The sequence below is a fragment of the Syngnathus floridae genome, chromosome 11 (genome assembly GCF_059516105.1).
Source record: "Syngnathus floridae isolate MCC-2025c chromosome 11, RoL_Sflo_1.0, whole genome shotgun sequence".
In the NCBI taxonomy this organism is placed as follows: Eukaryota; Metazoa; Chordata; class Actinopteri; order Syngnathiformes; family Syngnathidae; genus Syngnathus; species Syngnathus floridae.
In genome coordinates this window covers 7,573,195-7,598,347 of record NC_142423.1, presented here as the reverse complement: position 1 = coordinate 7,598,347, position 25,153 = coordinate 7,573,195, and the positions used below count along the sequence as shown (strand labels likewise).

Sequence of the window (25,153 nt, the reverse complement as noted above, 5' to 3'; positions counted from 1 at the left end):
TGTTGTAATTCCTAACAACAGCCGTTAGATGGCGCCATAAGCAAGCAAACGCCAGAACAACACGGAAGTCGAGGTCTGCTGCAAATGTGTGATGGTGGATGAGCTTGTTCAACGGAGAGTGGCTGATGAAGGTATTAATATAAAGCGCTTGTACTCGTGTTTAATCATACAAGAGCTGAGTGTAACTTACATTTGCATGCATTACATGTTAGTCTACTACTTGAGCCTGTTTTTAATAATTAAATATGAAACTTGATTGGTTAGTCGTGTAGAGGAAATGAAATTATGAATAGGCTTATATTGATGTGGGATGAGTATGATATTTTTTTTATTTCCAAGCCACATGAGTCAGGACATATTGTAGTGTTCTGTCTCTAATCCATTAAAAGGGAAGAATATTCAGTACTACAGGCTGCATATGTAATCTTGTGCCTCCAGCACTACAAACACATAATGTTCACCAGCTGCTTGATTGCCGCATTCTCCCGTTAAGCCAGGAAAACGGATATTGCATATTCACAAAGGAACAAAACAAAAAGGAACTGAAGAGACATTCAGCTCCGTTAACCTGTTTACTTTTCTGTCGTGCAGCACAGGCCTTCTCCTCGGCCCGAGCTGTAGATGGGGGACACGCACACGCGGCTGGTGGGCGCAACGTGTGTGAGTAGCGTTGAGTGCGAGGATGATGGCAAGAACATGGAAGTGGAGTCATAAGTGTTCCCTTTCTCCCAGCTGAGCCAGAATCCTCTCAGGCCCTGCTGCCGGGCCTTCCATTCTACCTGTACCTTGTCATGCGTCGCAGTGGTCAGCTGAAGGTCATCGAGGGCAGGCAAAGCCGCTGGTGCTGGTGCTTGAAGAGAAGATACAAAGATGAATGAATACGCAAAAAACTTTTTGGTGGAAATGTTGACACACCTTCTTGAGAGCATGCTTTCACAGACATGGCTCTTTCTTTGCCGTTCTTGTACAAAGCACTGACTGTGACAAGATACTCAATTCCTGGTTCCAGCTCGGTCAGCACAGTAAAGTTCTGGTGGCTCTGTACAATCACAGTGTGGACTGTTCCGCTTGGAATGGCTCCATATTCCACCCTGTATCCCCGAACCAGAGCTGGCTGCAAGGGACCCCAGCTCACTTGCGTCTTACCGGAACCGGAGTCGTGCACTGAGACCACTGCCGGGCTTAAAACACCTGAAAGTGGTATCGAGAAAAGCAACTCGATAACACTGGTCAATAACAAACTTTAATTTGGAATCGTTTTCTGTGCCCATAAAAGTAGACTGATTTAAAAAAAAAGTCTATACTTTTTTTTTTTCAAGCCAATCAAGAATTTAGATTATTTTCATTTTTTAAAATAAATTTAATTATCAAACAAACTGATCTGGACTGAAGCAGTCATTCTTTTGCTGTCCACTAAAGGGAGCCCCAAGTACTACTCAGGCTGCTCTGACCACTGAAAATTAATTACACCAGTTTTTAAAAAATAATAATAATTTGAGTTTCTTAATTAATTACGCAAGATTAAATGTTCAGGTTACCGTCCTTCATTCTCACCAGCAAGCGTGGTGAAGGTCACAGTGAGCGTGTTGAAAAGCCTCTTGTTGGACTCCGGGCGCAAGAAAGCAGAATAGGTGGTCTCAGGTTGTAGTTTGGTCAGCTCCACGGAGCTCGATTCTCCCGGGATAACGCGTCTCTCCTCTGCATGTGTTTTCCCAACGGCCTTATACCACAACTCGTAATAACCACTTAATGCGCTTAAAACAGGACGCCACTGCAGTACAGCACTATGGGATGTCACATCAACAACACGGAGACGCTTTGCTCGAATGATCCCTAAAGTTGACACAAAGACAGGAATCATATTGAAAACGTCATTAGAGGTGGCATGTGTATATCTTCATACATACTGATAATGGCCTCTCTCAACTTCTCTGTGATGATGTCAATGTTTTCTATGTCCACAGAGTACAGGTGGGACTCCAAAGGAGGGGAAACAGCCCGCTGCAGCACATGGAAGTTGCCGTGCACGGAGGACACAATTAACACAGAAACCCCCTGCGCCTTCAGCTGCGCTATGGGCTCGTCCACCTCCCCCAGGTCTACACCATCCGTCAGCCAGAGCAAAACTTTCGGCACGTCTGTGTTCGTCAGGAGCCGCTGGGCCACCCCAAGCGCCGCCTCCGTGTTGGTGCTGCCTTGCAGATGCGTGATGCTAAGCAGAGCTTTCTGTAGATTATCCTGGTTGGTGTGCTCATCCAGCCCGAACTCCAAGTTTGGTTTGGTCCCCACCTGCAGCAGCCCAATCCTCACGTGGCCGCGGCCTAGCGAGAAAGGCCGAAATAGCTTGGCGGTGAAGTCCAGCATGCGTGAGAACTCGTAGTTGGCGATGCTTCCTGAAGAGTCCAGCAATATGAGAATGTCGCCCTCACAGCAGTTTGACACTAAACAGGAGAAGGGACAGAGCAAACGCAATTAAATCTGAAGGAGTCACACGTGAAGTAGTCTGGCTTTTGGAATGAAGATGATCAAGATGGAGGCTGATCTGAAGCCTATCCCAGCTGACCTTAGGTAAAATGTGGACCGATGACAAGAACATTGTGAGAGCTACAAAAACAAAGACCTTCAGACGTTCAATGCAAACCAGTGGCCAATGTATGTGCAATGGCACTGAGTGTATCAGATGCGGTTGTAAATAAGAGGTGAGATATATCTCATGCTTACAAATTCATCTTTTGGAGCTTGAAGGCCTCAAAGGATTTTAGAGCATCGATTGGCCTCACTGGTCCAATTTGTGTAATTGATATTCTGCATTTTTGAAGCCTCAGCAAAACCGCTGAGATTTTTTATTGCAGTAATTGCCCGCAATCATTAATTTTTTAAAGGGAGAAAATAAAGCTCCAGGAAAAGAGTGAAAAAGCAGACAAAATTTGATCGTAAATACCTTTGAGAGAAGACGCTGGGTGGGAATAAAAACAAGACAGAGACACAACAAACAAGCTGATGAGGGTTGGAGTGCCTCTTTTTGATAGCGATGCTTGAATAAAATGTTGCAATCATCCAAAACCGAGGCGGAATCTGAGCATGTCATCAGTGAATACCTGTCTAGAAAAGCCTGGAAATTCCACTGGATGGACAAAAGTATTGGGACACTCACCTACCATAACCTCTACAGACAATAAAAAAATCTTCACAGGCATATATTACTATCCTCTATGAAGACGTATTAATTTTATTGTGCCTTACAATAAGTCAACACCGTCTGCTTTTATAAAGGAAAAAAATATATATAAAGATCCTTATTAACAAATTTTGAAATATTCAGGATTCTTGGGGGGGTAAAGCTGGTACAAATGTAAGTTTTTTTTTCATTTATTTCAACAGTCAATTTGAAATACTGTCATAAAACAAATCAAGACTTAATTACACTTATATTTAAAATAAACAGATTGTTAATGCCAAGCTCTGTGCAAGTGTACCTAACAGAGTGACAGAGGAATGACTTTTACACATAAGCGATTAAATAGAGCAAATATAGACCCGTAAAATATAATTTGTGGTTGCGCTGAGTGACTGCTGTGTGCTTGTTCTATCTCACCTGAGTCAGGTAACCCAACAAGCTGCAAGCTACCGCGCTGCAACATGGCCCACAGAAAAACACAACCAGGTAAAAAAGTCTTCATTCTCATTAGATGGTTGCACTTGGCATAACTTTTCTCCTCTATGTTTGTGGAAGCGTTATAGCAATGCGCGGAGTCACCTTCATCGTCTTCCTCCGTCTCTCCGCCCCTCCCTCTCGTGTTCATCCAGGAAGTCGCATCATCGTTCCACGGCGTCAGGACGCGCCGTCTCGCTGCTCCAACATGTAACAGGCAAGGTTGTCGTTGCCCGCGGTCGTTCCGTGCGTGATTCATTACACCTCTAATGGGCAAATAATGTGCCGATTGCAAAGTGCGATAAAACAACGCCCCACTATAAATGCACAGTGAAATATTTAGAATGGGGCGTATGAGTCAACGTCACACGTGGGAGACACGCTCAAGTATTGCAGTTTTTTTATTTGCTTAATTGGGGCTACTCCTATTTGGTCTAGACGTGCTTTTCATACAAATATTATGACATGTCGAGGATATGAATGGCATGCAATGAACTAATATGTTGTCTCGCGACAAGTAGCTGAAAGTAACAAAGTAGAAATATTTCAGTTCAGCAAGTTTGCAGAGTTAATAATGCTAGGAAGTTTTAAATGTAGCTTCAATAGCGATCCCACAAGTCTTAAACGTGGACTTTTAGGATGAAATATATGGGATTCATTAATTCACAAAGGTCAAATTGACCTTTGCGTACTTCTTTTTTTTAAGTACCCACTTCAAGTGGATTTTTCAGTAGATGATTTTCTTTCGATTTTTACTTGACGTTTTAATTTTTCTGATGACTTTCCAATAACCCCTATGCAGCCTGGGGACTCTACTGGTTAATACATGACAGCGTGTCAGTAATTCTCAGCAAACATGCCCCCTAGTGGCTGTGAGGCAGTAAAGCTGTTAGATCTTTGAGGTTGATGTTGGAAAAGGAAGCGTTAAGTCTTATCTAAGTTTTGTCTCGCTTGCACATGAGCCCGCAGAGTGTGAAGAGGTGCATGGTGGGTAAGAGGAGAGATGTCCTGGCAGGTCGATGTAATGATAACACTTCAAATAGCTGCTGGAGTCTGTTGTTACATGGTTAAAAAAAACATCAAGAAAATCTTGCTCACATATCTGGTTGGTATTTCTTTGCTCACGTAGGAGACGCCTGCTATGTTTAACCATCTTGAAAGCTCCAGTTTCAGCTCTCTGCTTGACTCTTGAACAAATTATCACCAGAGTGACACAATGAAATGAAGCTCCTCCCTCTCATGTCAACATAGTGAGTTGGCACCAAAACGCTACAAGATGAAAACAGGAATTTGATATTACACAATTTTAGCTGGAGCAAAAAACGGAGGTATGATTTTCCCCCAAAAAACTAGAATTGAGTAGTGAATGCCGAACCGCGAATATGTGGGGGATCATGACGAAGTTGAAGATTGTTTCCATGCTTAGTACCGGGGGCAAGGAGAACCCTCAAAGACAACTTGGAAGGGATGAGCTGAGGTAAACAACTTCTGCGGCACTTGACTTGACTTGACTGTTTAGACAGATGAGTGCGGATGCAGCCGTCTTTCGTGCGCATTTGTAGACGTTTGTCTGCTGCGTGTCCGGGCCTGTGGCATCACAGCCCTATTGCTAAGTTAAAAAAAGTGGAATTTCCCAATGAGGAAGAGTTTTTTTAAGACTTCCTGTTTGCAGAGGTAAACATGGATTAGAAAATTACTGTAGTACTGCAACGACTTTGTTCCTCTTTCAATGCGAGTGACATAATGACAGGAAAAAGAGTAAAGTGCTTTTCCACTAGATAGCAAATTCCATAAGGACTATGCTAGGCACATCTCTGAATCCTAAATAGTGACTCATTTCCCTCAACAATTTTTCAAACTAATTTACTATCCGGGACAAAATCTCAGTGTTGCCAATTCCACCTCAATTTGCAACATTAACCAAGACTGGAATATCGGCACAAAGTTAATATTGTGATGCTAGTGTTCCATTTGAGCTTCAGCATTAGACAAACTTAATGATGATGAGTCATGTCTCTGCAAGTTCAGTTGGTATTAATAGATAGGCCAATGTAAAATTTATAGTTGGCCAGAGGGCAGAAAAAAAAAATGTTAAAATTTCTTGAGGATGAATTATGGATTTGTGGAACTTGAAAGTCAGTGATTATGTAAAAACTAAATATTTAAAGAAAAAAATTTTGGGAAAAAAAAATCAATGACTTTCCTTTGATGTCATTTTGGTGCTGGCCTTTCATTTTTCCATGCTCCTGTTTGGCATAAAAAAAACTGAAATATTAAACTTTTTGACAATATTTAAGTTAAAGTGACAAAGACGAGTTTGTCAAGTAGGCTGGTAATATTTATTTTGGTATTTATATTGACTCACAATATACTAAATGAAAATTAATCAATCAAAAATGAGCTTCTGATGTTTCCAAATGATGAGCTCCACTTTTGCTGGATTTTACCTCCAGTTTATCTTAAATGCAATTTAACCTCACACATTTAATACCCATATTTGGGTGATCCACGTTTAAGTGGGCTTCTAGTCATCAGGGAATGATAATAGCACCTTAGGAGGGATTATATTTATTAACATTTCCACTTGTGTCCTTACATCGATTTGATTCCTCAGTGTGTTGTGCTGACTTGTAAGTAAAAAGAACAAACGTATATACACACGTGCGCACACAAATACACACAGTCGAGACTTTGCTGCTGACTGTAGCAATAATCACACAGATTGGAGGATCGGGCGGGTGATAAAAGATACTCTGCGGTATTTGTGAAAATCCGCAGATTGAGAAAACTCTTCAGCGTGACCTTTTATAGCTGCTATTCTTCAACATGTTCATTGTTATTCCTCATAATCACCACACAGAAGAGAAGAAAATAAAAAAAAAGATTATTGGGACAAAATTGCCCATGGGTGGATATGATTTCCTGATTTCATTAAGTGTAATGGTTTGGATGACCCAACGTGTTAGCGTGCTAGCCTTTTCTGACTGATGCAAGGTTGTGTTGTACATGTTGGAAGCAGGCTTAATGAATAGATTTCTCTTTTCAGGCTCACACCGCAGGCGACAGGTTGTAATGAGATAGAAGTGGAACATAGAAAATGGATTTTCGACGTGACAAAATAGGAAGGACCCGCAAAGGAGCCCTCGCTATTATGCTGTGAACTAAAGGGGAAGTAATGAGGCAGAAGCTGGATAAGAAAGGGAAGATTATGTTTCTTGGTGGGAGCTCGCGTCTTGTCCTTATCTCTGTTGGCAGACGACAAGAGGCAGATTTGACACATCTGTCAAATTTATTTTGAGGAGAATTAAAACGATGACAATCAAAAGCAGGTACAGACAAAAGAGTTTGACATTTAAAAAAAAAATAGATAAGAAGCAGCTTTGTTTCTAAAAGAGTGCATGAACAGAATTTTGGATTTTTTTCAAAAAAATGCTTTGAAAATTCTTAAAAAATCTTTTCATTCTCCTAGACTTAAAAGCATTTACAATTTTTTTGTAATCAGGAAATTATGGCATTAGAGTTTCTGCTCAAGGCGTACATAAAAACCTGGCAGCAGAATACTCTGGAGATGACACCATGGTGACAATTAAATATTAAGCTAAGGAATCCAGAGAGGCTGATGCTGAAGTAAACAACCCAAAAGAGATACGTGTATCCCCGGAGGAGTGCTAATTAGGAACAATGAGGCTGTAAATGAAAGGTAGAGAAGGGACATTGTAGTGGCCAATGTGTGTGTGTGTGTGTGTGTGTGTGTGTGTGTGTGTGTGTGTGTGTGTGTGTGTGTGTGTGTATGATGACAGTATACAAGAGGGAAATGAATTGAGAGCCCTAAATGGCTTATAGATTGAGCTTGAGTGCTTCATAAAACAGCAGCGAAGCAGAGCCCTGATGAGACGCTGTTGTTATGAGGCAAACATGTATATTGTGCAGCCAGCTTGAAATCAAGGATACTTTAGGAGCGATAATAAACACATCTGCACTGACATTCATCTAAAATTGAGAGCATTTGTTGTTATTATTATTTTGTTTTGCACTGAAGGAGGATAGACCTATACAGGCTATTTATTTGGATCTGTATGTTTATTTTGGGAATCTCAACTACATTTGATATCATTTGGATGGATAAATGAGTCACAAAATTAGCTGTAAAATAAATCAAGTCTAAATAATAAATTAATTTTATCTTTTAAAAATGTTACAATTATTTTCCAATTTTAAATTATTGCGGACCACCTGCAATACCGCCACGGACCGCTAGAGGGCCACCAGTTGACAATCCCTACAAATATAGAGCAATATTTGCAATTGCTTGGGTTGAAAGTGCCTTCAGGGTGACTGCATGTATTTTTTAATTTTTTTTAGCAACATTAGCAACACAGTTCCAGCCTTGATCTGTGGAGTTTGCATGTGGTAGCAGATGTGGCGCTGGTGATTTCAGGCTCAGAGTCAAGGAGCATATCTGACTCATGGGGCATATTAAGAAAACAAAAAAGCCCTGCCGGGTGAGTGTCATCACATAGGCGATAGGACCGGGCCGGCGGGGTATGTCATGGGCCAGCTCATTATAATCCCAGCAGCGACTGTACCATCTCCATTGCTTGTTTGGTGCCTTTGCCCAATGCTATCAAACCCAACAGACATAAATTTGACTTGAAGTGATATGGCAAAAAGCTAATTGGTTGAGTGTTTTTAAATGGACCATAAAAAGAGAAGATTCTCATTGCACTAATTAAAAGTATTTGCTACCCCATGCCGACAGCCTGCCCTGGAAGTGTTTTTCCTCAGAGAGCTTCGCCGTGCCTCACTGACTGCTGGTAATTATGCACTTGAGTGCTTCATCATCCACATTTGTTGGGTGTGTAGAGAACGTGCAAATCACACTTTGTTGTAACCATTATCCCTTGTCTTGAAAGGATGTTTTTTGCTTGGCCACTCGTGCCCTGAAATAGTTTTTCTTTCTTTCTCGAGAATCATACACAAATTGAACAAGCTTAGTATGGTTGTAGGTACGCACACACACAGACACACACATAGACACAATAGCTATTGTATAAAGTCAATTCCAGATAATGCAATTATTCACTTTACACTGAACATTGTTGTTGAAATGGAATCACCCTGTTGACTCAGCGCGGCTGTGGCACGTATGCCATCTTTCTAGCCTGATGTTGACGTACGTACTTGACGCACTTTGGGCATACAGAAAAATCTATTACCTCAATCACTTCAAATTGGAACATTGTTTGAGTAAAAACGTGTGGGCTGCTAAATTGTCAGTGGTATTTAAAGGCTAGCTTGATATTCAGAAATGCACAACTTTTGTTTTTGTCGACTGCTTTGGCTGGAATGCTCGAAATATACAGTCTTGTAAAATATTTTTGCTCTGATAAAGTTCTTTATTGAACATGTCAGGCAGATTATGATGCTAATAATACACATGGTCCCAGTAGAATGCGGTAATTCCTCAAAATTATGTATTTGTCGATAAACACAATACTCGGGTGATTGAATAGCCCATGAACATCGCCACGATAGATTTTCAAACTTGATTAGCTGATTACCTCACTTGTTTTGCGCGTGCTTGCATATTGTTAACATTGATTTGAATGAGAATTTATTGGATGCTTTGTCTTCCAATCAGACCCATGTTGTCCTTTGTGAGTGTGTGCCTTGTCTGATTTTAATGTCAAGCAATTACTCACTGGAGTCAAATCAGTAAACTTTATTTGATTTTATTTAGTGGATAGGTCACACCACAAAATAAATCTACCAGAATCTATTTGTATTGATGGGAATACTCAACATGACAATGTGTGTTTATGTTGTTTGGCTCAAGCAATAAGGCAAAAATATTTTTTTTCCTGCTACTAAAATATGCTGTAAAATTTACAATCAACATATAATTTACTGCATGTGTAGCCTACAGCAATATTTGAGGAATACTTTTTCTTCTATACTTCCAAGATAACAATAATACAAAGCAAGATGAAGAAAATGCTGGGCGTGCAGACATTAAAGCAAATGACTCGAGAGCAAGCAGAATGAGCCAAAGCAATCTGCTGCTCAAATTCCACTTTAACACTCGGTACCAACTAAACAAATAATACCGGCATGGCGGTGATATAATGCTTATAACAGTAGCTATCTGAACACAAGCGGTGCAGCAACACATATAGCCAGACAATATAACAATACTCACAGGCATACATTCTTTATCCTCTGCAAAAAACAACTAATATTACTCGAGCTTAGTGAGGTAATTACAGTAGATGTGAATTTCTGTCTGTCCCCCACCCATATTATGTAATATTTTGTTTATTAAATACACCGCATTTTTTTGTAAACTATGTCAAGGAACCGCCGAAATATATTTCTTGTGTAACATTTTTTCTGAGTGATGTGCCAGGAGGTTTTTCTAATATGAAGTATATGCCTTGGCTCACAGGGAAAAACACGAGGTATGAAAAGGCGACCTTCCTTTCACTCAGCATGCCAGGCGTTTTATTCGGCACCTTAATGTAGCAATCAGACCCAAGCGTGAACGCTGCCCACCCAGTCCATCAACCTCCCTCTGTACCATGCGCGACTGATTGGCTGAATGAGAAGCAGGAGTCGAAACCTTCGCAGGAGACCACAGAAAAGTGCCGCCGCAAGCACCACGAGCGGCGACATCATCACAAAGCCCAGGATGATGAGGGCAGAGCAACTGTTGTCGTCAAGGTAATTGCAGATGGCCGACGAGCTGCCCAGGATCTGTATTAGGACACACACATAGGAGGGTATTTCTCTAAATTATTTTATTTTAGTCTTACAAGTACACACAGCAGACGTATGAAAGTGCCACATGCAACCCTAGAGCCACAAGTTGAAGACCTGGACTTTGGGTTTTTGTCTACCTATGTACTGTAAGTAGGAGCGTTTGCATTTTAATATTTGTAAAGGAGAGATGTCGTGTGGGCAGTGAAGTGTGACACAACTGTCTCAGAGTTGTCACCAAGTCTCTCAGCTATCAATCAATGAGGGCAAAGGGGAAGTTCACACACAAACACACACACACAAACGTGCAAAATTTTTGTCGTACCAGAAATGTGACAAAAAATCCAGCATTTAGCATTTTCATTGTTGTGTTCACAAACACGTGCTGCATCCCATAATCTGAGAATTCTTGTCGGACTGCAACAATCGCTTTTGATGCAACGATAGTACGGGAAACGTGTTAAAACATCCTGTCTCAGCATTGCGGCATTCCTGACTCTGTTACGGCTCAGATGATCCCTTAGAAAGCGTAAAATTTCTCTGGTTTTACTTTGGACAGCTCCCAGGCTACACTTTACTGCATAAGGAGCCAGAAAATCTTGCCACAATTAAAGCCATCACAAGTTCCTCAATAGCCAACTCAGTTGCAAACCGGCTGCTCTGAAGCTAATGCCAATTTTCTTCATATTCTTGACATTTGCAAAAGGAGAGAAACATTTTTCATTGTCAGCATTGAATTGTTCAGATTTATGAAATGTTATAATAAGTAATACACATAATTATGCCTAATTAACCTAATAGAGCGAACAATGAATGCGCCTTTTGAAATGTCTGATTGGTACGGTAATCTGCCACGAAGGCAACTGGATTTATATTATATATATATACATATTCACATAGATGAGAGCACCTCTTAGTTCTTTAGTACTCATACATTATTTATAGATGACTTCAAGCACCATTTATAATTTCCTACACATTTGCATATGCACAGTTCAAGCGCCATTTATAATTTCCTACACATCTGCGTATGCACATGGAAGGCCATCAGGAGGTTAATTTGTACAGCTCTGGTTGTGCGCCTTGCATTTTGAAGGGTTGGAATACCAGCTACTCACACTCCTTCCCATTAGGTGGCGACGATGCCCTGTCATACGAATGGCATCCAGCTGTTTCACAAATAGAAGAAAATCTATTGTTTTGATGAGATATTAACTAAACCCAATAATGTTCAATGAAGTCGAAATGCATGTTTTGGGAACGTGGGAGCAAGGCAGAATAGTTTTACAATTCACCTCAGACTTGGGAGGCAGACGCTGTGCTGCATCACAATTGCAGTGCAATTGATTCAGTTGTTATTAGTTCCTTGCTAGACAGGGTGATGTTCCCCAACCTTGATTAACTTAAACTTGCACCATGATTATTTTGCACTCAATTATTTGGAGCAGAATATTTTACTGCTGATTGTCCACACCGCCATGCAATGATGAAATATAATATCTGCAACGGTAGCACGCGAGGCGGGGATGGCTTATTCAAGGACGTAGCTGTAGATCTTCACAGGAAGATGTGACACCAAGACCCATGCCGAACTAAATCTGCTGATCCCTCAGGGTTTGTGTGACGTGATTGATATTTAGCTCCTTACAGTGTTTGCTTACAAATGTGCAATAATTTAACATCAAACAGAAAGATTACAAAATAATCCACTTGTAAATCGGTGAGGTGTTTGTTATTGCCATGGCAACCACAAATACTTCAGTTCTCTTGTAGTGGACTCGCCCGGAAAGTAGAACCATTCAAAATTGTAATATTGTATTCAAGAGCAAGAACAGCACAGGGGTTTTGTGTTTGGCAATGTTCATGGTTCAGTATGACCCACTTAGTCCAAAAATATAGTCATGCAAATCCCTATCTCAAGTCACCACTTTAATTCCAGACATACGGAGACAGTACGTTGGAAACAACTCACCCTGGAATGGCACAGGAATCCAGCGTAGAGCAGCACCACTGCGGGCAGCAGCACCAAGGAGAAGACCAGCGTCAGGAGCACAGCACCAGCCAGGAGAACACACATGTTCCAAAGAACCAGAACCGCCCCACAGACCACGCAGCCCGCCCTGCCTCTTTTGGTGCCCCACGCGGAACCCCCGCTGTGGGCCACGGGAGGGGGCAGCATCTTCACTCGTTCATCCAGCCACAAGTCTTCATCCTTCTCCTCTTCAAGTGAGCCTCCATCATCCAGGTCAACATCAGTGCCACACATCCTGAAGATGGGAGGTGAGTGGGGCAATAAATATTTAATTAGGAAGTCAAAGTCATTACAGGTCCCCTTTCAATCCCATTCTCGATGGTCAGAAAATCATTACGCGAAATGCAAATGAGGATCATATAGCTCTTGCGCGCGCGCGCACCTTTGCTATTAATCAATCATTTGCCGCTTCATCTTGACAGTTGGTACAGACGATCCATTTTAATCTTAAACGTGCAGAATATCCAAGCGATTAAACGCTCATTTACGCATAGCGCTTCGTTTTAATACACTTTATAATCATTTAGCGACGTTTCCTCTCACTATATAAACAATGCGGATGTATTGAAGTAGTAAATAGTGCTTACCTGCAAGTGTGTTCGTATTCCAACGAGTCCACGCAGTGTAATTCAAGTGTTAATGGTGTGAAAAGCGCAGAGCTGTTTATAAGAACAAATAAGACTTGTGGAGACAGTTTCTCCAAATGATGTGCCTCACCTGCGAGTTGACGCGACGCTGAAAGCGAGGACGACACTTGGGGCGCGCGACCCGAGCCCTCGAGCACGAGCACCGCATGCACGCTCACGTGCCTAAAGAGCTTTGTGTGATATTTTTTCCGACTTAATTATTTTTCAAGTTGAATTTCTTTAACCATTTAGTTTCATCCAAATGAGTTTTTTTTGTGTTTGAACATCCAGTCGTTTAACAAACATTTTACATCGTCATCTGAGGTTTTTAGTCTGTCCTTAATTGATTTATAACTAATATATTAAAAATGGAAGGTTTTGAGTTTCTTTGTAAAAGGCTCCAGTCAGAGTCCTCAGGGTGGTCGGGGAAAGCAGCCAAGCAGAAGACGCAATCAAGCCACAAAGTGTAGATTGGTCTTGGGGGAATGGACGTTGTTTTTGGAACGAAGGTTGCGTGGGTGAGGGGTAAGGGGAGATGCATTGCCATGGATACAGAGATGTGTTGACAGCAAGATTTTGTATTCAACGCCATGGGGTAAAGGGAAGTGATTGAAGTGGCTGCAAGCAGACAGGAGTGCTCACATGTTCCTGGTTTTGCTGTCTGCTTAGAATCCTTGCAGCGCTGTTCCGTGTATTTGGAGTTCTCTGGACTTTTCAGCTTCAAGGGGGAACACAGGCAGTTCTCCCGACGAATTTATTCCCCGGCGTTGTGCAGGCGCTCTAGTAAGATATTATGGTCTGCGGTTTGGAGGAACGGTAATGATGGAGAACCAGCATCTGCTGCCATCAGCGGGTCATTTGTCACCTCGACCAAAATGGTTTCCGCGCCATGGGCTCAGTGAAAAAGCAGACAAAAAGTTTTCAAAGATGTTAATGCCCTTGTTTCTGAAGCAATGTGGCGACTTTTTCCGGAACTTTTGAAATAAATAGGAGACTTGCTGTGGTTTTGTAGTTGGCAAGGACTTCTGGATCACATGAAGAACTATAAAAGAACCTTCTTTTGCAGGGCATTTGCAACATGTAGTCTTATAGTCTAGGCCAGTGGCTCTTAACCTTTTTCCTTGTTCGCACCCCATTCAATTCACCAACCAGTTCTCACACCCCTAACCCTAAATAATTTTATAATAATACTTGGTTTACTTTACAGCTATAAGGCTTAATTAGCATTATCCCTAATGCCAATTAACACAATGACCTCTTGATTTCCAGAATCTTTCACTTTTTTCAGTTACCGACCATTAGCCCCGAAAAATTGTAAATTACCCCCAGGGTGTCCTCACACCCCCAGTTAAGAACCACCCGGCTAGGCTGCTTTCGAGTGCCTCATTGTTGGCCATGAGTGCACAAAAATCTCGCAGAGAAAGTAAAGAAAAATTAAAGGGAAAAGAAGAATAGCATGCACAAAATTGATTAAATAGAATACAATGCACTAAAAGTACACACATAACTTAAATCAAAATTAATTTCTCACAAATAGTAGCACTTAAACCTAAGGAGGCGATTGATTCTAGAGAGACCTCCACAGAGGTCATCATAATCCTCCAGACATAATTTTCCTTGAGTGACATTATCACAAATAGGTTAACTAAAAAGAAGCTATCGCTCAAGGATTACCGTTGCCATGACGCACAACATCCAGAACCGTACAATCATGCCCAATCTCTGGTTTTGATACAATAACCTATGACGTGCGCATCAACGTCTGTCAGCTTTGTGGCCGTGAGATAAGGCGGTGATCAATTTGTCGTGGGGTGCAGACTGTCTGTCGTTGCTCAAATGAAATTACATTGAAGAAAGAGAAGATCCGGGAATAGATGACAAGTACTGATTGAGGTCTTCGAGTAAAAGATTATCTGAACATTTAGGTAGCATGCGGTGTTCCTGGTTTGTAGCACATGATTGGTGACCTACATGTAACCTTTCTATATGTCATCATGGCTTTTTAAAGAACATCCGTACCTAAAATAGTATTATTTAAGCAATTATGTAAAAACGTAATTATTCATTTTGGAGAATTATTGAGCATATCACAGTGAGGCTGAGTCTGACACCAAAATAATTTATCATTGGGCACCAGCCCAGTATCACATGGTACATGAAATTTTAATACATGCGCTTAATAAGAAATGGATTTTCTGGGTGATCATTTCTACGCTCCCCAGATGGTCTCCTCTTTTGTACAATAAATTAATCAATTTTACCTTTAATAAAACCGAAACTACCTTAACAGGTACATTTTTCTCAAACTGCTGCAGCTTATTTCAATAAAAGTTCAATACTCATAACTAAAAGACGCTACAAAAATAATGTTAAGTTAGCATTGAATTTAATTTTTGTATTTTGTTTTACTGGCCCTTCTAGGTCAGTTAAAATCAACGCAAACGTTTGTTCCCTCTGCTTGAGCGCCTAAGGCTGCTTTTATTAAAGTATGAGCGCCCTCTAGTGGCAAACCGACACGACATTCAATTGTTATAGATACATACGTAAAAGACAAAGTATAAAGTACACATATCTTTCATTTCATCAAGTTATCGCAACAATAGAATTTATTGTATTCAATACAGATAAAAAGCAGATACCACAGTTCACTGTGGTTTTGTCTGGGTACACAAATGCACATATATGTTAACGGCAAACAAAGGCGCGGCATTTATATATATTTATATATGTTAACAATCTATGAAAAATGGCTAAAATGAAATTCAAAATTTTTAAAAAATAAAATCAATCCATATCTTCAAAGTGCTTCTGCAACACTATCCCTTAAGAAGGATGCAAAGTAGGGGAGGGATGGATCAAACCTAGCCGACGTCTGACGTATGTGGAAGAGGGTGAGGGCCTGCGTGTGCGTGCTTGGGGTGTGTGTCGGAATGGGGCGGCGGGTGAGATTGGGTCTCGCTCACGGTGAGGGGTAAAGATGGAGGGTCCAGGCTGTTGTCTGTCGGATACAGCTGCATCATGGCACCCTCCTGGCCGCCTTCTTTGCCGCAGGACTGGCAGCTGCAGTAGAAGATCCTCTCTACTAGCTTGTCTACACGAGGTGTCTCTTCATTCCCTGGGCACTCAAGAGTCACCTGCGTGTTCACAAACACAAACAATTGGCTGTTTGGAACTGTTTATACTAATTCCTGTCAACTTGACTAGGGTCCCAGTGAAAGTCCACCAAAATGATTCACCTGTCAAAAAGCTGACATACTGCTAATGTTTACATTGTCTACTTGAAATTAATTTATTAACTGAATAATAAAATGAATTATTTGACATAAATATTTTCATTTCTTTATCTATACCTGACTTACAAAACTCCCGATCTATCTAGCTCTAAAAATGAGCTATGCTAAGCATTATGATTGTTTGCACTTCATGTTTTGTTTGACATATTTTGTGTAGAACATTTTGACGGAAGCTCGAATTTTACCGCTTTTGCTGCTTCCTTCCCATTGTATAAATTCCTCGCACAAGCTAAACTGGCGCTCCGGACCTCACACAACGTCCCTTCACTCACTGTTTGCATTGTGCATTGAAAATGATCACTCAGCGGTTTGATCAAGATCTAGTTGGAGGGCCAAAGCAACTGTGAGTGGGATCCTCTTTCAAGCGCTCTGCCTTTGTTATTTCCTGTTCTAGTTAAAGTCATACAACAATAATCATAACCACAAAGACAAACATCCATTTGAGCATAATTAAAAATGAGTTGAGTCGGACTCACACGCACACATACGTAATCTGAGGGCCGAAACGACTCGTCTATTAGGGATCGGCTATTTTATAATAATATTTTTCTCTGCAACATGAGGTGACCTCACCTGTGCCCCCACCCATCTACTCAGCCCTCCAAAATACTTACTCCAAAGCCTTTGTTGTGGCAAGACCGGATTCCTGTCACGGAGGTACAACCAACTGCCGATAAACGCGGATTAACATTGTCAACAAGCACGGGAATGAATGCACCATTTTTTTGTTTGGACTTTTGTGAACACGCTCGTTTGGACCTTGTGTTTTCTTGCCAGCGTGTTACGTGAGCTAACAAACACGCAAGAAGTCTTACCACTTCCCACTGAGTCTGGGCAGGCATGCAGGAGTCGCAGTGCACCAGAGATTCGGTCGACTGTGGGAATGTGTTGGGAACGCTGTAGCTGAAACATTGGCCCAGGCAAGCTCTGTAAGGAGGACACAGGCCGTTAAACTCTTGTCACATTCCGACACACGCATCCAAGTAACGCTAAACCATCAACAAAAAGTGGATTTACAGGTTCATTGTACTTTCTGCCGTCTAGTGGAAGAGCGTGGCATTATTCTGGCGGTCAATGTATGTAGCTGGTATTGATGGATGACTTAAAAAAAAAAAGAATAGTTCAAAAGTCTCCTGGTGTTTTGTGGAGATTCCCATAACATAAGATCATCTTTAATACTGGGAACCCTTTAAAACATGTCGTGAGACTCCACATTGGAATTTGAGTTCTTACGCGCATCAGTGGTCCTGTTTTGGTTAGTATTTGAGTTCAAATAGGCTCAGTCATTGAGTTATAAATGTCAGCATGTGAAAGACAATCTATGAATTTATTACAAGCATTTTTCCACTGACAAAAGGGAGATATGATTTTAATTCACTTGTGACATTTTTATAATGATTCGCAAATGGGGTTCTTCAGACATTTAGAGCGAGTACTATAGTTTTCCTGGTATGTAGCCTACCTAAAAGCAGCAGTTGGTCCCCCCACCATTTTTTATATAACAATGTCACTGCATGTGGTAAATGGTTCACATATTACAAATGACACTTCAACAGGATTTTGCTGGCAATTTTATTAGAACAATCGAAACCATAAAAGATGATGTGCTTTTTTTTATGTGTGGTTTTTTTTTTATTTGATTGTTTTTTGTTTTGCTAAAAACACTGACAGAAAACAGGTTGTGGAAGACACTGAAAGATGATTTTTGTATGAAGAGATCATCAGATAGAAGCGAGGGAAGAGAGGGTTCTCATTCTGACCTGTTTTGAATAGAGCGAGGCTGACATCCAGTGTGCCCGACTATCTGCGTGATGTTCTTGGCCTCGCACCAGGCACTCTTGTCAGGGAACAGCGCCAGGCGGTTGATGTGTGCGGGCGGTGCCGCAGCATACGATGGAAACATGGCGCAGCAAATGAGAATGCTCTGCCACATGACTGCACCTAAAGGGGCACAAATATCAGCAAACTTTTTCCCGTCTGAGTTTATTCACTCTCAACGAACCTGCTGCTAACTTTCCCAAAATGTCTGGCCTTGTTTGTGATGTATAAGAACGGACACAGGCATGCTCCAAAATGATGTAAATCACCAGCTGCAGTGAGAACATTAGGGTGGACTCGACTCCCATTGTCCCTAAAAAGGCCGATAGTTGGAAGAAGGAAAACTTCACCTCCCTCTTTAAAAATGCCTCAGCCTGTCAAGTCCTTTTACAAGCTAGAGTTTTAACACGTTTCTCCTGCTGTGCATTTTTTGGTTTTCTTCTAAGAGGCAGACACGGGGAAACCAATTGTAAATTTGCTAAAAAATATGAGTACATTGCTGTCTTGATAAACAATCCTATTAAAATGTAGATCATGTTTTACATGGATGTACTGTAAAGTGTGCGTGTAAACTAATGAGGAAAAAAAACCATGGATAGGATTTGAGGTCAAACATTAATTACAAAAACATTTGCCAAGATGTGTGCCTGGTTGATGATCAGTAAAACAGTTCACAGTATTATTATTATTATTTTTTCTGACAATAGTCGACTTCCTCTCCCCGCATTACAGCAACCCATTTTGGGCCCTCAATCTGAAGTTTGAGAAAGTAGATCTCACGGAATGTGTTCAGCGACAATCGTTGACTTATAATTTCATGTTTACTTTTCCCATAACAGGTAGTGAAAAGCGAAGTGAGTTTCAGGAATAGATTATTAAGCCTTTAGTAAATCTACGGTAGTAGTCGTCACATGTTTTAAGAACCACCTAAAAAAATTCTTAAAAAAAAAACTGCCAACAAATATGAGGCAGAGGTTTTATTCTTAAAATGTACATATCTATGTTTTTGTAAGACATTGTAACATTATGCACTGCTTGAGTATAGGAAAATAAAAAAAGAATGTACCTAATGTTCTAGCGCCAAATGTTTTGGAAAGAACTGTTATATAAAATGCCAGTTACAGTAAATACATTTTTTTTGTAAACAAAAACATCTAAAATTCAAAATGTCACTTGAACATATGAATACAACTGATTTTCGTCTACCAACAAGTGAACCAGCGTACCACATTTTGAGAATCATATGAATAGTTTTCACTCTTATAAAAAACACAGTGACAGTTGAATAAAGTTTATCTCACCCTTTGAAAACGCCTGACGGAGAGGAAAGGAAGCTGTTTTGTATTATTGGTAATACCGGAATTTATACAGCCTTACTATAAAGTACTTAGGCGGGCAGCATTTGACACTCATCTTGAGTTTACACGGTTTTCACTCGCAACGCAGATCAACATAATGCGATTACATGTTATTTATAGGTTTTAAAAATAATAATAAGTCACGCCAAATTGGGTTTCCTGGCGAATAAAGAATGAAATAATGTTGTGATGACATTACAAGTTGCTAAAAAAAAAAAAGTAACGGTCCACCGATCTTACCGTTGCTGCGCGTTAACGCCGTCTCCCAGGAATAAAAAAAAGAGATGTGTAGATAGTCAAAGGAAATAAGGATCCTGCTCTGTGGTGGTAAATCCAAACCCGCTCTGTCATTTAGCGGTCACATCATCCAGCGGCAATAGCGTGTCCGGGGTTCGAGGAAGGAAGTAGGAGGATGAGGAGATAGATGGGCCGTGCGCTGCTATCTCATGTCAAGCTCCATCAGCCCGGAGCGCCCCTCCCCTTCTTTCTTTCTTTCGTCCTCCTCCAGTCCGAGTTTAGTCCCACGTTAAAGGCCACTGAAAATCTCTTTCCAAGCTGTGGTTGTGAGGAAAAAAAAAACCTCAGGCAAACGGAGCGCCTGCTGTGAGGGGGGCTTGAATGTCCAGTTTGAAAAAGGTTCTTTGAAAATTAAAGGCGAGGTCAGGTGGTGTTCCGGACAGATAACATGGATTTGTCACGCTTAACAACATGTGACGTTCACGGAACACGTTTTATATGCACCACTCGCGTTTTAGCCCAAAATATTAAAAGAAATCAAAACTCGACAAAATTACTGGACAGTTTATTAGGTACACGTTCACAATCTAGTTGCATTCAAAACACGAGCTAACAAATGATTCTCTTTACAAAACAAATAAATCAACTCAAATGTTTGTTTTATTCTATAATTTTGCTTATTTATCTATTACACGAGAAAACAACAAGTAAATTGCTCACCTTTGGAGAACTAATTTTGATCAGCAAAACTATTCAGATGCCAAACAGAACTACAACTCGAGACATGTAGATACAGTAGATTCTTAATAAATATAATGAGCCAACAGGAGGGGTGTGTAGGGGGGGCTTGGAGTCAAGGCCTCAGCCATTCATATTGACAAAAATATTCCATGAGGAATCCATATCCAGACTAACAGCAACAAATTCACAATAAGTTTCAAAATCTGCCATCTGTTGACAATTTTTTTTTTTTTTCGTCAGTATATACTGAAGTGCTCGACCTGGGCATGAACCTGCAGGCGCTGCACAGGTGTATAACCTGGCTTGAGTCCATGAATGGCCTTATCAGTTTAATTAGCAAAGACATATTTCAATGACCAGGGGATGAGCGATAGGCTCAATATCTGACATGCTTTCTGCGAAGCACCGCTGTTGAAGCGTGTGACCTTTAAAAGCTTCGTTCCTTTGTGCGCTGGAATGTGTGGGCTTCAACCGAAAGACATGATGGAGAAGGAAAACCAGCACTTTGTCAAGAACTCGTTTTCTTAAGATGAAAAAGTGTTGGACTCACCTGTTAGCAATAAGACCCAAGCGCCGACTTCTTCTACATTCCGCGGATTCTGCTTCAGCAGGGGGCCAAACGTCAACTGACGTCCACACTAACATTTGCTCTTCGTCTTCTTCCTCTTCAATCGGACAAGCGTGCAATCGCAGGAGTGGTCCGAGCACATGCACTCAATCTTGATGATGAGGGCGCGCTGCTAGTGATTACACAAGCCACGTCGACCTTATGATGCTTTTGGAAATGACACGCAGACGGCAATTCTGTCTTCACAATAACCTAAAGTGTACTGGAGGAGAATCGGGACAAGGCCCCAGATGTGGTCTATTGAATCTTCCTTTTTATTTTTGTTATGGAAATCAGTTTAATCAATGTTGACGCTTCTGTCTTTGTAGGAACACTTCCAAAGTGAAATAATACAAAGAACTGGAAATGGAAAGGATCTAGCTGCTCGGTAAGTAATTAATTCCTTTTATTTCTGTGTATAAAAAAAAAAATCATGTAACATTTGTTTGCCTTTTTATTCATATCCACAAAGAAGCGCCCCCCCCCCCCCCAACAACCCCAGTGAATATTTTTCTTTGTCTCTATTTCATGATATTTCTCTTAAACGCTTTCTCCTCCCACTCTCCAACCGGGCTGCAGATGCTGAACCTGGCCCTCATTCCAAACCAGCAGGCGGTCAAGTCTCAGAGCTCATTAACACACAATATTACCTCCCACACCCAAACTGCAGTTTATTGGTCTGAAACAGACAAAAGTAGTGGCAAAGAATCTTCTTGACTCACTTTATTAAATATACATTGAGTGCCCTAAGCGGGGCCAAAGTGGGCATAAGTGACACAGTCAAAGTGCAACACGAAACAGATGCTTATGTGGTGAATCCGCTCGCATCCTCTTTAATCCTTCACTGCTGGTCCTGAGAGGAAAACAAAAATCATGTAGCCTGAGGTGTGCATGTGTGAACAGACCTTCTTCACGCTCACCTTAACCACGCGGCCATGAATCAAGTACGGTGACCTGAAGTCATTCTGGCAGTTGGAGTAGCCCATGCCCAAACCCAAACCGGCACCGAACGAGACAGGCCATGTGCGTCCTGCCGGGAGAACAAAAACATTCATTCATCAGCTAAATGAGGAGAGCCTGGTTCTCTTTACACTGATGACTTACGTTTAAAGAGAAGGATGGAGAAGACAATCCCTACACCCAGGCCGGTTACTGCAAAGGGGAAGAAAAATAGACGGCATTAACAACTCGACTCCAGTGACTCAACTCAAGCGCTGAGGTGGGGTGATTATGTTTGATCCACTCGTAAAGTGTCTGGCACGGTGGACGGGGAACAGACGTCCTGGACTTGGAATCATACAACCTTCTATACAGACCTGGACCTATTTATACTTTTTTTTTTTTACTTACCATTGTTATTTATATATAATACAATCTATACCAAAATAAAAACATAGTGCAACATAAATCAAAACGATTAACTCCAAGTAGACCCTTAAAACTGCTAGGTTAAAAATGAGACTGACCCAGGAGGTTGGGTTGGTTTGACCCAACTTTGGGTTTAAAAAAAAAAAAGTCAAAGTTTTTAAGCATGTAAAATACACATGTCAAGGATAAATGCATTGTGCCATGCAAAGCATTCTATCAATCGAAAAGGAAAGTTATTTTAAAAAAAAACACTAGATTTATAGTCGAGCCCCACGATTTGCGGGGAATAGGGACCTGCTGCACATGTAGTTAAAGGAATTGAATGCTGCGGTGTCGGTCCCATGCAGCGCAGCCATAAGAATTGTCGGGCAGTGGCACAAAAATCACCACGCTTGTTTTGTCTCGGACCGGAGAGGACCTTGAGGAGGAATGTGCAGGCCACGCCGCACCCAGTGGCAGGCCAGCCAGCACAAAACATATAAAAAGAGCCATTTGGGCCCCTCTTGACTCTTAATTGGATTCAGAGAGCTATGCAGCATGACCGATGTTCTTCAACCAGAACCCGTGGACTGTTTTCCATTACAGTTTTAGTAAAGTCAAACAAGAAAAGCTCATCTTCATTATCAGTCCGGATCAACATTAAACCATATGCATCATTTTGGTCCAAATATTTTGCTCAAGTTAAGGCTGTGCGTTTGGTTCGACTTCCCTTTTCGCTTTACTCTCGTGCCAGGCGCTGATTTTCATAGCAATACTCGTAGGGAAATATGAGAGCAAATCAACATGTCCCTTTGAATCAAGCTTGTCTTCGTCTGGCTATAATGAAAAGATTTGTGCGGCAACAAAATATATACAAACCGCAGGCCCGAAAATCCACGCCAGGCTCTCAGCGGGCTATTGTTAGATATTTGTTTATCCTCTCAAAATTCCACCAATATGATGTTCGTTTCAAAACATGCAAATTCAATTTAACCGATATCCAAAACAACTACTCTCGAATACGAAGCAATATGTAGCTAACCCAAAGCTAGCGACAATCATTTTGTAAATTACATAACATTCACCATGTGTACCTCGTACTAACGCCATTACCAACACATATTCTACAGAGTTAGGCCACGAGAGGCACTTTCACACAGCTGGCAGTTTGCGAGAGTGAGCTCAAAGAATGCAGATGTTTTCCTCCCGGCAAGAAGCGAATTTTATTATGCTGATGGTGGCGTCACACAGAGTCAAGTGGATTGTTTGCCTAAGTATTTCACCATTTTCCATTTGTCACAGCATACGCTGGGCTTGTTCTAGCGTCTTTCGTTGAGCTGGTGGTGGTGGTAGTGCTAGTGTACGTGACACTCGTTTGGCACCATTTACAAGGACGATAGTTAAACCACGGGACGTCCGGGAGATATGACCTGGAGTCATTCCAGAGAAGAAAAGGAGTTTATACAAGCAGCTCTCATCCAGGAAATATGAATGATTCATTCTTTGAATATAGTGTCCAAGATAAAGGCGTACACTCCCTTTGAAAAGTAAGCTTGTTATTGATTCCTCATTGAACACGAGAACTAGTTTCAACATTTTTACTGATGATTAAATTAAATATTTTTCTAAAAGTGTGGCTTTGATGGGCTTGATAAAAATCTACATAGGTATGTTCATTTTTAGGCACCATTAAAATAAACTGTAATTTGTATTCCTTGAAAAATCAGTCCTGCTAATGATCAAACAAAAAAGTGATTAGCAAGACCGTGACCTCCATCGTGGAGGCAATCACAGACCGCAGCACACTCTTCAAGTCACCGCTCTAAAGTGCACATAGAAGGCAGCAACAAGCCAAATGCTAATATTGTCTCTAGTGGACAAGAAGTATGCATGTGATTCATATTAGATTAGGGATGGACTGTTTGGGGGTTGATACAGCCTTCAACAAGTTTATGGTTTAATTGCATCCAGTGTCATCTGAGATGAGTTGCACAGTGCTTCTCTGTGAGGACACTTGAGGAAAGTAAGTACCATCTGGAGGAAGGCCCCCATTTGACTGCTGGACCTGATGCAAATAGCGCATATGTACTTAATCTACGGTGCAAGGTTGTTAAAAGAATGTGCATTTTCAATTCAACTGACATCAGACACAAGGGAGACTTAAAAGAAGAGCTTGTTTTGAAGAACAATATGTATTTCTGAATTTGATTCTTCTGTTAAGTCCTCAGCGAATGCATTTCCATGAAGTTGACCTCACTGTCACGCACGGAGTAGTTAAGCGAATGTCCTGCAAAAGGGCATCATTACAGAACTGTATTTAGATCGATCACAAATTATTTTCCTGATAACAGACACAATATTGACGTACAATATTAAATATTTTACAGTAACGTCACGTTTGCGATGTTACAAAAATGATATTCACCCGTTTTCACCGCGGTGTCTGCCAGGCACCGGTCCCACTTCCGTCCATGTTGGTCCGCCATGTTTACTGATCTTCGAGAAATCTCGCGAGAAGTATAAAGGTTACGTGATGAACGCCTCACTTCAAAATACTATAGTTTAGCACCAATTTTGCAGATAAGTATGCATTTTGTCCATATTTAAATTGTTCGTCATGCATCTGTTTTGGAAGTGCGTGCCACCTCAATAGTACAGATGAAAACACCCACCCTGGTTATATTAT

At 41.1% G+C, this 25,153-nt stretch overlaps 4 protein-coding genes and 2 long non-coding RNA genes across 10 annotated transcripts; 2 read left to right on the top strand and 4 right to left on the bottom strand.

The window, feature by feature from the left end:
• The first annotated feature begins 12 nt into the window (after positions 1–12).
• On the top strand, positions 13–3,426 carry LOC148390764 (uncharacterized). Its single transcript, XR_015861189.1, has 4 exons — positions 13–131; positions 592–660; positions 733–1,880; positions 1,965–3,426. It is a non-coding gene; the product is annotated as an uncharacterized LOC148390764 (long non-coding RNA).
• Positions 307–3,791, bottom strand: LOC148390763 (von Willebrand factor A domain-containing protein 1-like). Of its 2 annotated transcripts, XM_088388898.1 has the most exons (6): positions 3,596–3,791; positions 2,942–2,956; positions 1,908–2,441; positions 1,555–1,833; positions 916–1,191; positions 307–850 (listed from the first exon to the last, which is right to left on the bottom strand). In XM_088388898.1, exons 1-6 carry the CDS (start codon positions 3,684–3,686, stop codon positions 573–575), a joined length of 1,473 nt encoding a protein of 490 aa, XP_088245024.1. In that variant the 5' UTR covers positions 3,687–3,791; the 3' UTR covers positions 307–572. The 2 variants fall into 2 exon arrangements, with proteins under 2 accessions (XP_088245024.1, XP_088245025.1); XM_088388899.1 differs by lacking the exon at positions 2,942–2,956 and having other exon boundaries at positions 3,596–3,790.
• LOC148390760 (uncharacterized) lies at positions 3,775–24,018 on the top strand. Of its 3 annotated transcripts, none has more exons than XR_015861190.1 (4): positions 3,775–3,869; positions 12,348–12,688; positions 21,450–21,508; positions 21,700–24,018. It is a non-coding gene; the product is annotated as an uncharacterized LOC148390760 (long non-coding RNA). The 3 variants fall into 3 exon arrangements; XR_015861193.1 differs by lacking the exon at positions 3,775–3,869 and adding an exon at positions 9,879–10,557; XR_015861192.1 differs by lacking the exon at positions 3,775–3,869 and adding an exon at positions 9,880–10,372.
• Positions 9,369–13,228, bottom strand: tmem88bl (transmembrane protein 88b-like). Of its 2 annotated transcripts, none has more exons than XM_088388902.1 (3): positions 13,028–13,228; positions 12,381–12,675; positions 9,369–10,405 (listed from the first exon to the last, which is right to left on the bottom strand). In XM_088388902.1, exons 2-3 carry the CDS (start codon positions 12,672–12,674, stop codon positions 10,178–10,180), a joined length of 522 nt encoding a protein of 173 aa, XP_088245028.1. In that variant the 5' UTR covers position 12,675; positions 13,028–13,228; the 3' UTR covers positions 9,369–10,177. The 2 variants fall into 2 exon arrangements, with proteins under 2 accessions (XP_088245028.1, XP_088245029.1); XM_088388903.1 differs by having other exon boundaries at positions 13,158–13,226.
• nbl1 (NBL1, DAN family BMP antagonist) lies at positions 15,655–20,084 on the bottom strand. Its single transcript, XM_088388901.1, has 4 exons — positions 19,776–20,084; positions 18,120–18,300; positions 17,175–17,286; positions 15,655–16,200 (listed from the first exon to the last, which is right to left on the bottom strand). The coding sequence occupies exons 2-4, from the start codon at positions 18,290–18,292 to the stop codon at positions 15,928–15,930; spliced, it is 558 nt and encodes a 185-aa protein (XP_088245027.1). The 5' UTR covers positions 18,293–18,300; positions 19,776–20,084; the 3' UTR covers positions 15,655–15,927.
• On the bottom strand, positions 21,829–25,049 carry LOC148390759 (MICOS complex subunit Mic10-like). Its single transcript, XM_088388905.1, has 4 exons — positions 24,893–25,049; positions 22,225–22,272; positions 22,041–22,150; positions 21,829–21,973 (listed from the first exon to the last, which is right to left on the bottom strand). The coding sequence occupies exons 1-4, from the start codon at positions 24,951–24,953 to the stop codon at positions 21,962–21,964; spliced, it is 231 nt and encodes a 76-aa protein (XP_088245031.1). The 5' UTR covers positions 24,954–25,049; the 3' UTR covers positions 21,829–21,961.
• Positions 25,050–25,153: the final 104 nt, after the last annotated feature.

Coding starts and splice junctions, on each gene's coding strand:
- LOC148390763 (XM_088388898.1), bottom strand. CDS start 3,686: ATGAGAATGAAGACTTTTTTACCTGGTTGTGTTTTTCTGTGGGCCATG. Junction 1,834..1,907: donor GTTGAGAGAGGCCATTATCA/GTATGTATGAAG, acceptor TGTCAACTTTAG/GGATCATTCGAGCAAAGCGT. Junction 1,192..1,554: donor GACCTTCACCACGCTTGCTG/GTGAGAATGAAG, acceptor TACCACTTTCAG/GTGTTTTAAGCCCGGCAGTG.
- LOC148390759 (XM_088388905.1), bottom strand. CDS start 24,953: ATGGCGGACCAACATGGACGGAAGTGGGACCGGTGCCTGGCAGACACC. Junction 22,273..24,892: donor AGACACCGCGGTGAAAACGG/GTGAATATCATT, acceptor TCCCCTTTGCAG/TAACCGGCCTGGGTGTAGGG. Junction 22,151..22,224: donor CTCCATCCTTCTCTTTAAAC/GTAAGTCATCAG, acceptor TTCTCCCGGCAG/GACGCACATGGCCTGTCTCG.
- tmem88bl (XM_088388902.1), bottom strand. CDS start 12,674: ATGTGTGGCACTGATGTTGACCTGGATGATGGAGGCTCACTTGAAGAG. Junction 10,406..12,380: donor GATTCCTGTGCCATTCCAGG/GTGAGTTGTTTC, acceptor GTCCTAATACAG/ATCCTGGGCAGCTCGTCGGC.
- nbl1 (XM_088388901.1), bottom strand. CDS start 18,292: ATGTGGCAGAGCATTCTCATTTGCTGCGCCATGTTTCCATCGTATGCT. Junction 17,287..18,119: donor CCTCGCTCTATTCAAAACAG/GTCAGAATGAGA, acceptor TCCTCCTTACAG/AGCTTGCCTGGGCCAATGTT. Junction 16,201..17,174: donor CCCAGACTCAGTGGGAAGTG/GTAAGACTTCTT, acceptor GTGAACACGCAG/GTGACTCTTGAGTGCCCAGG.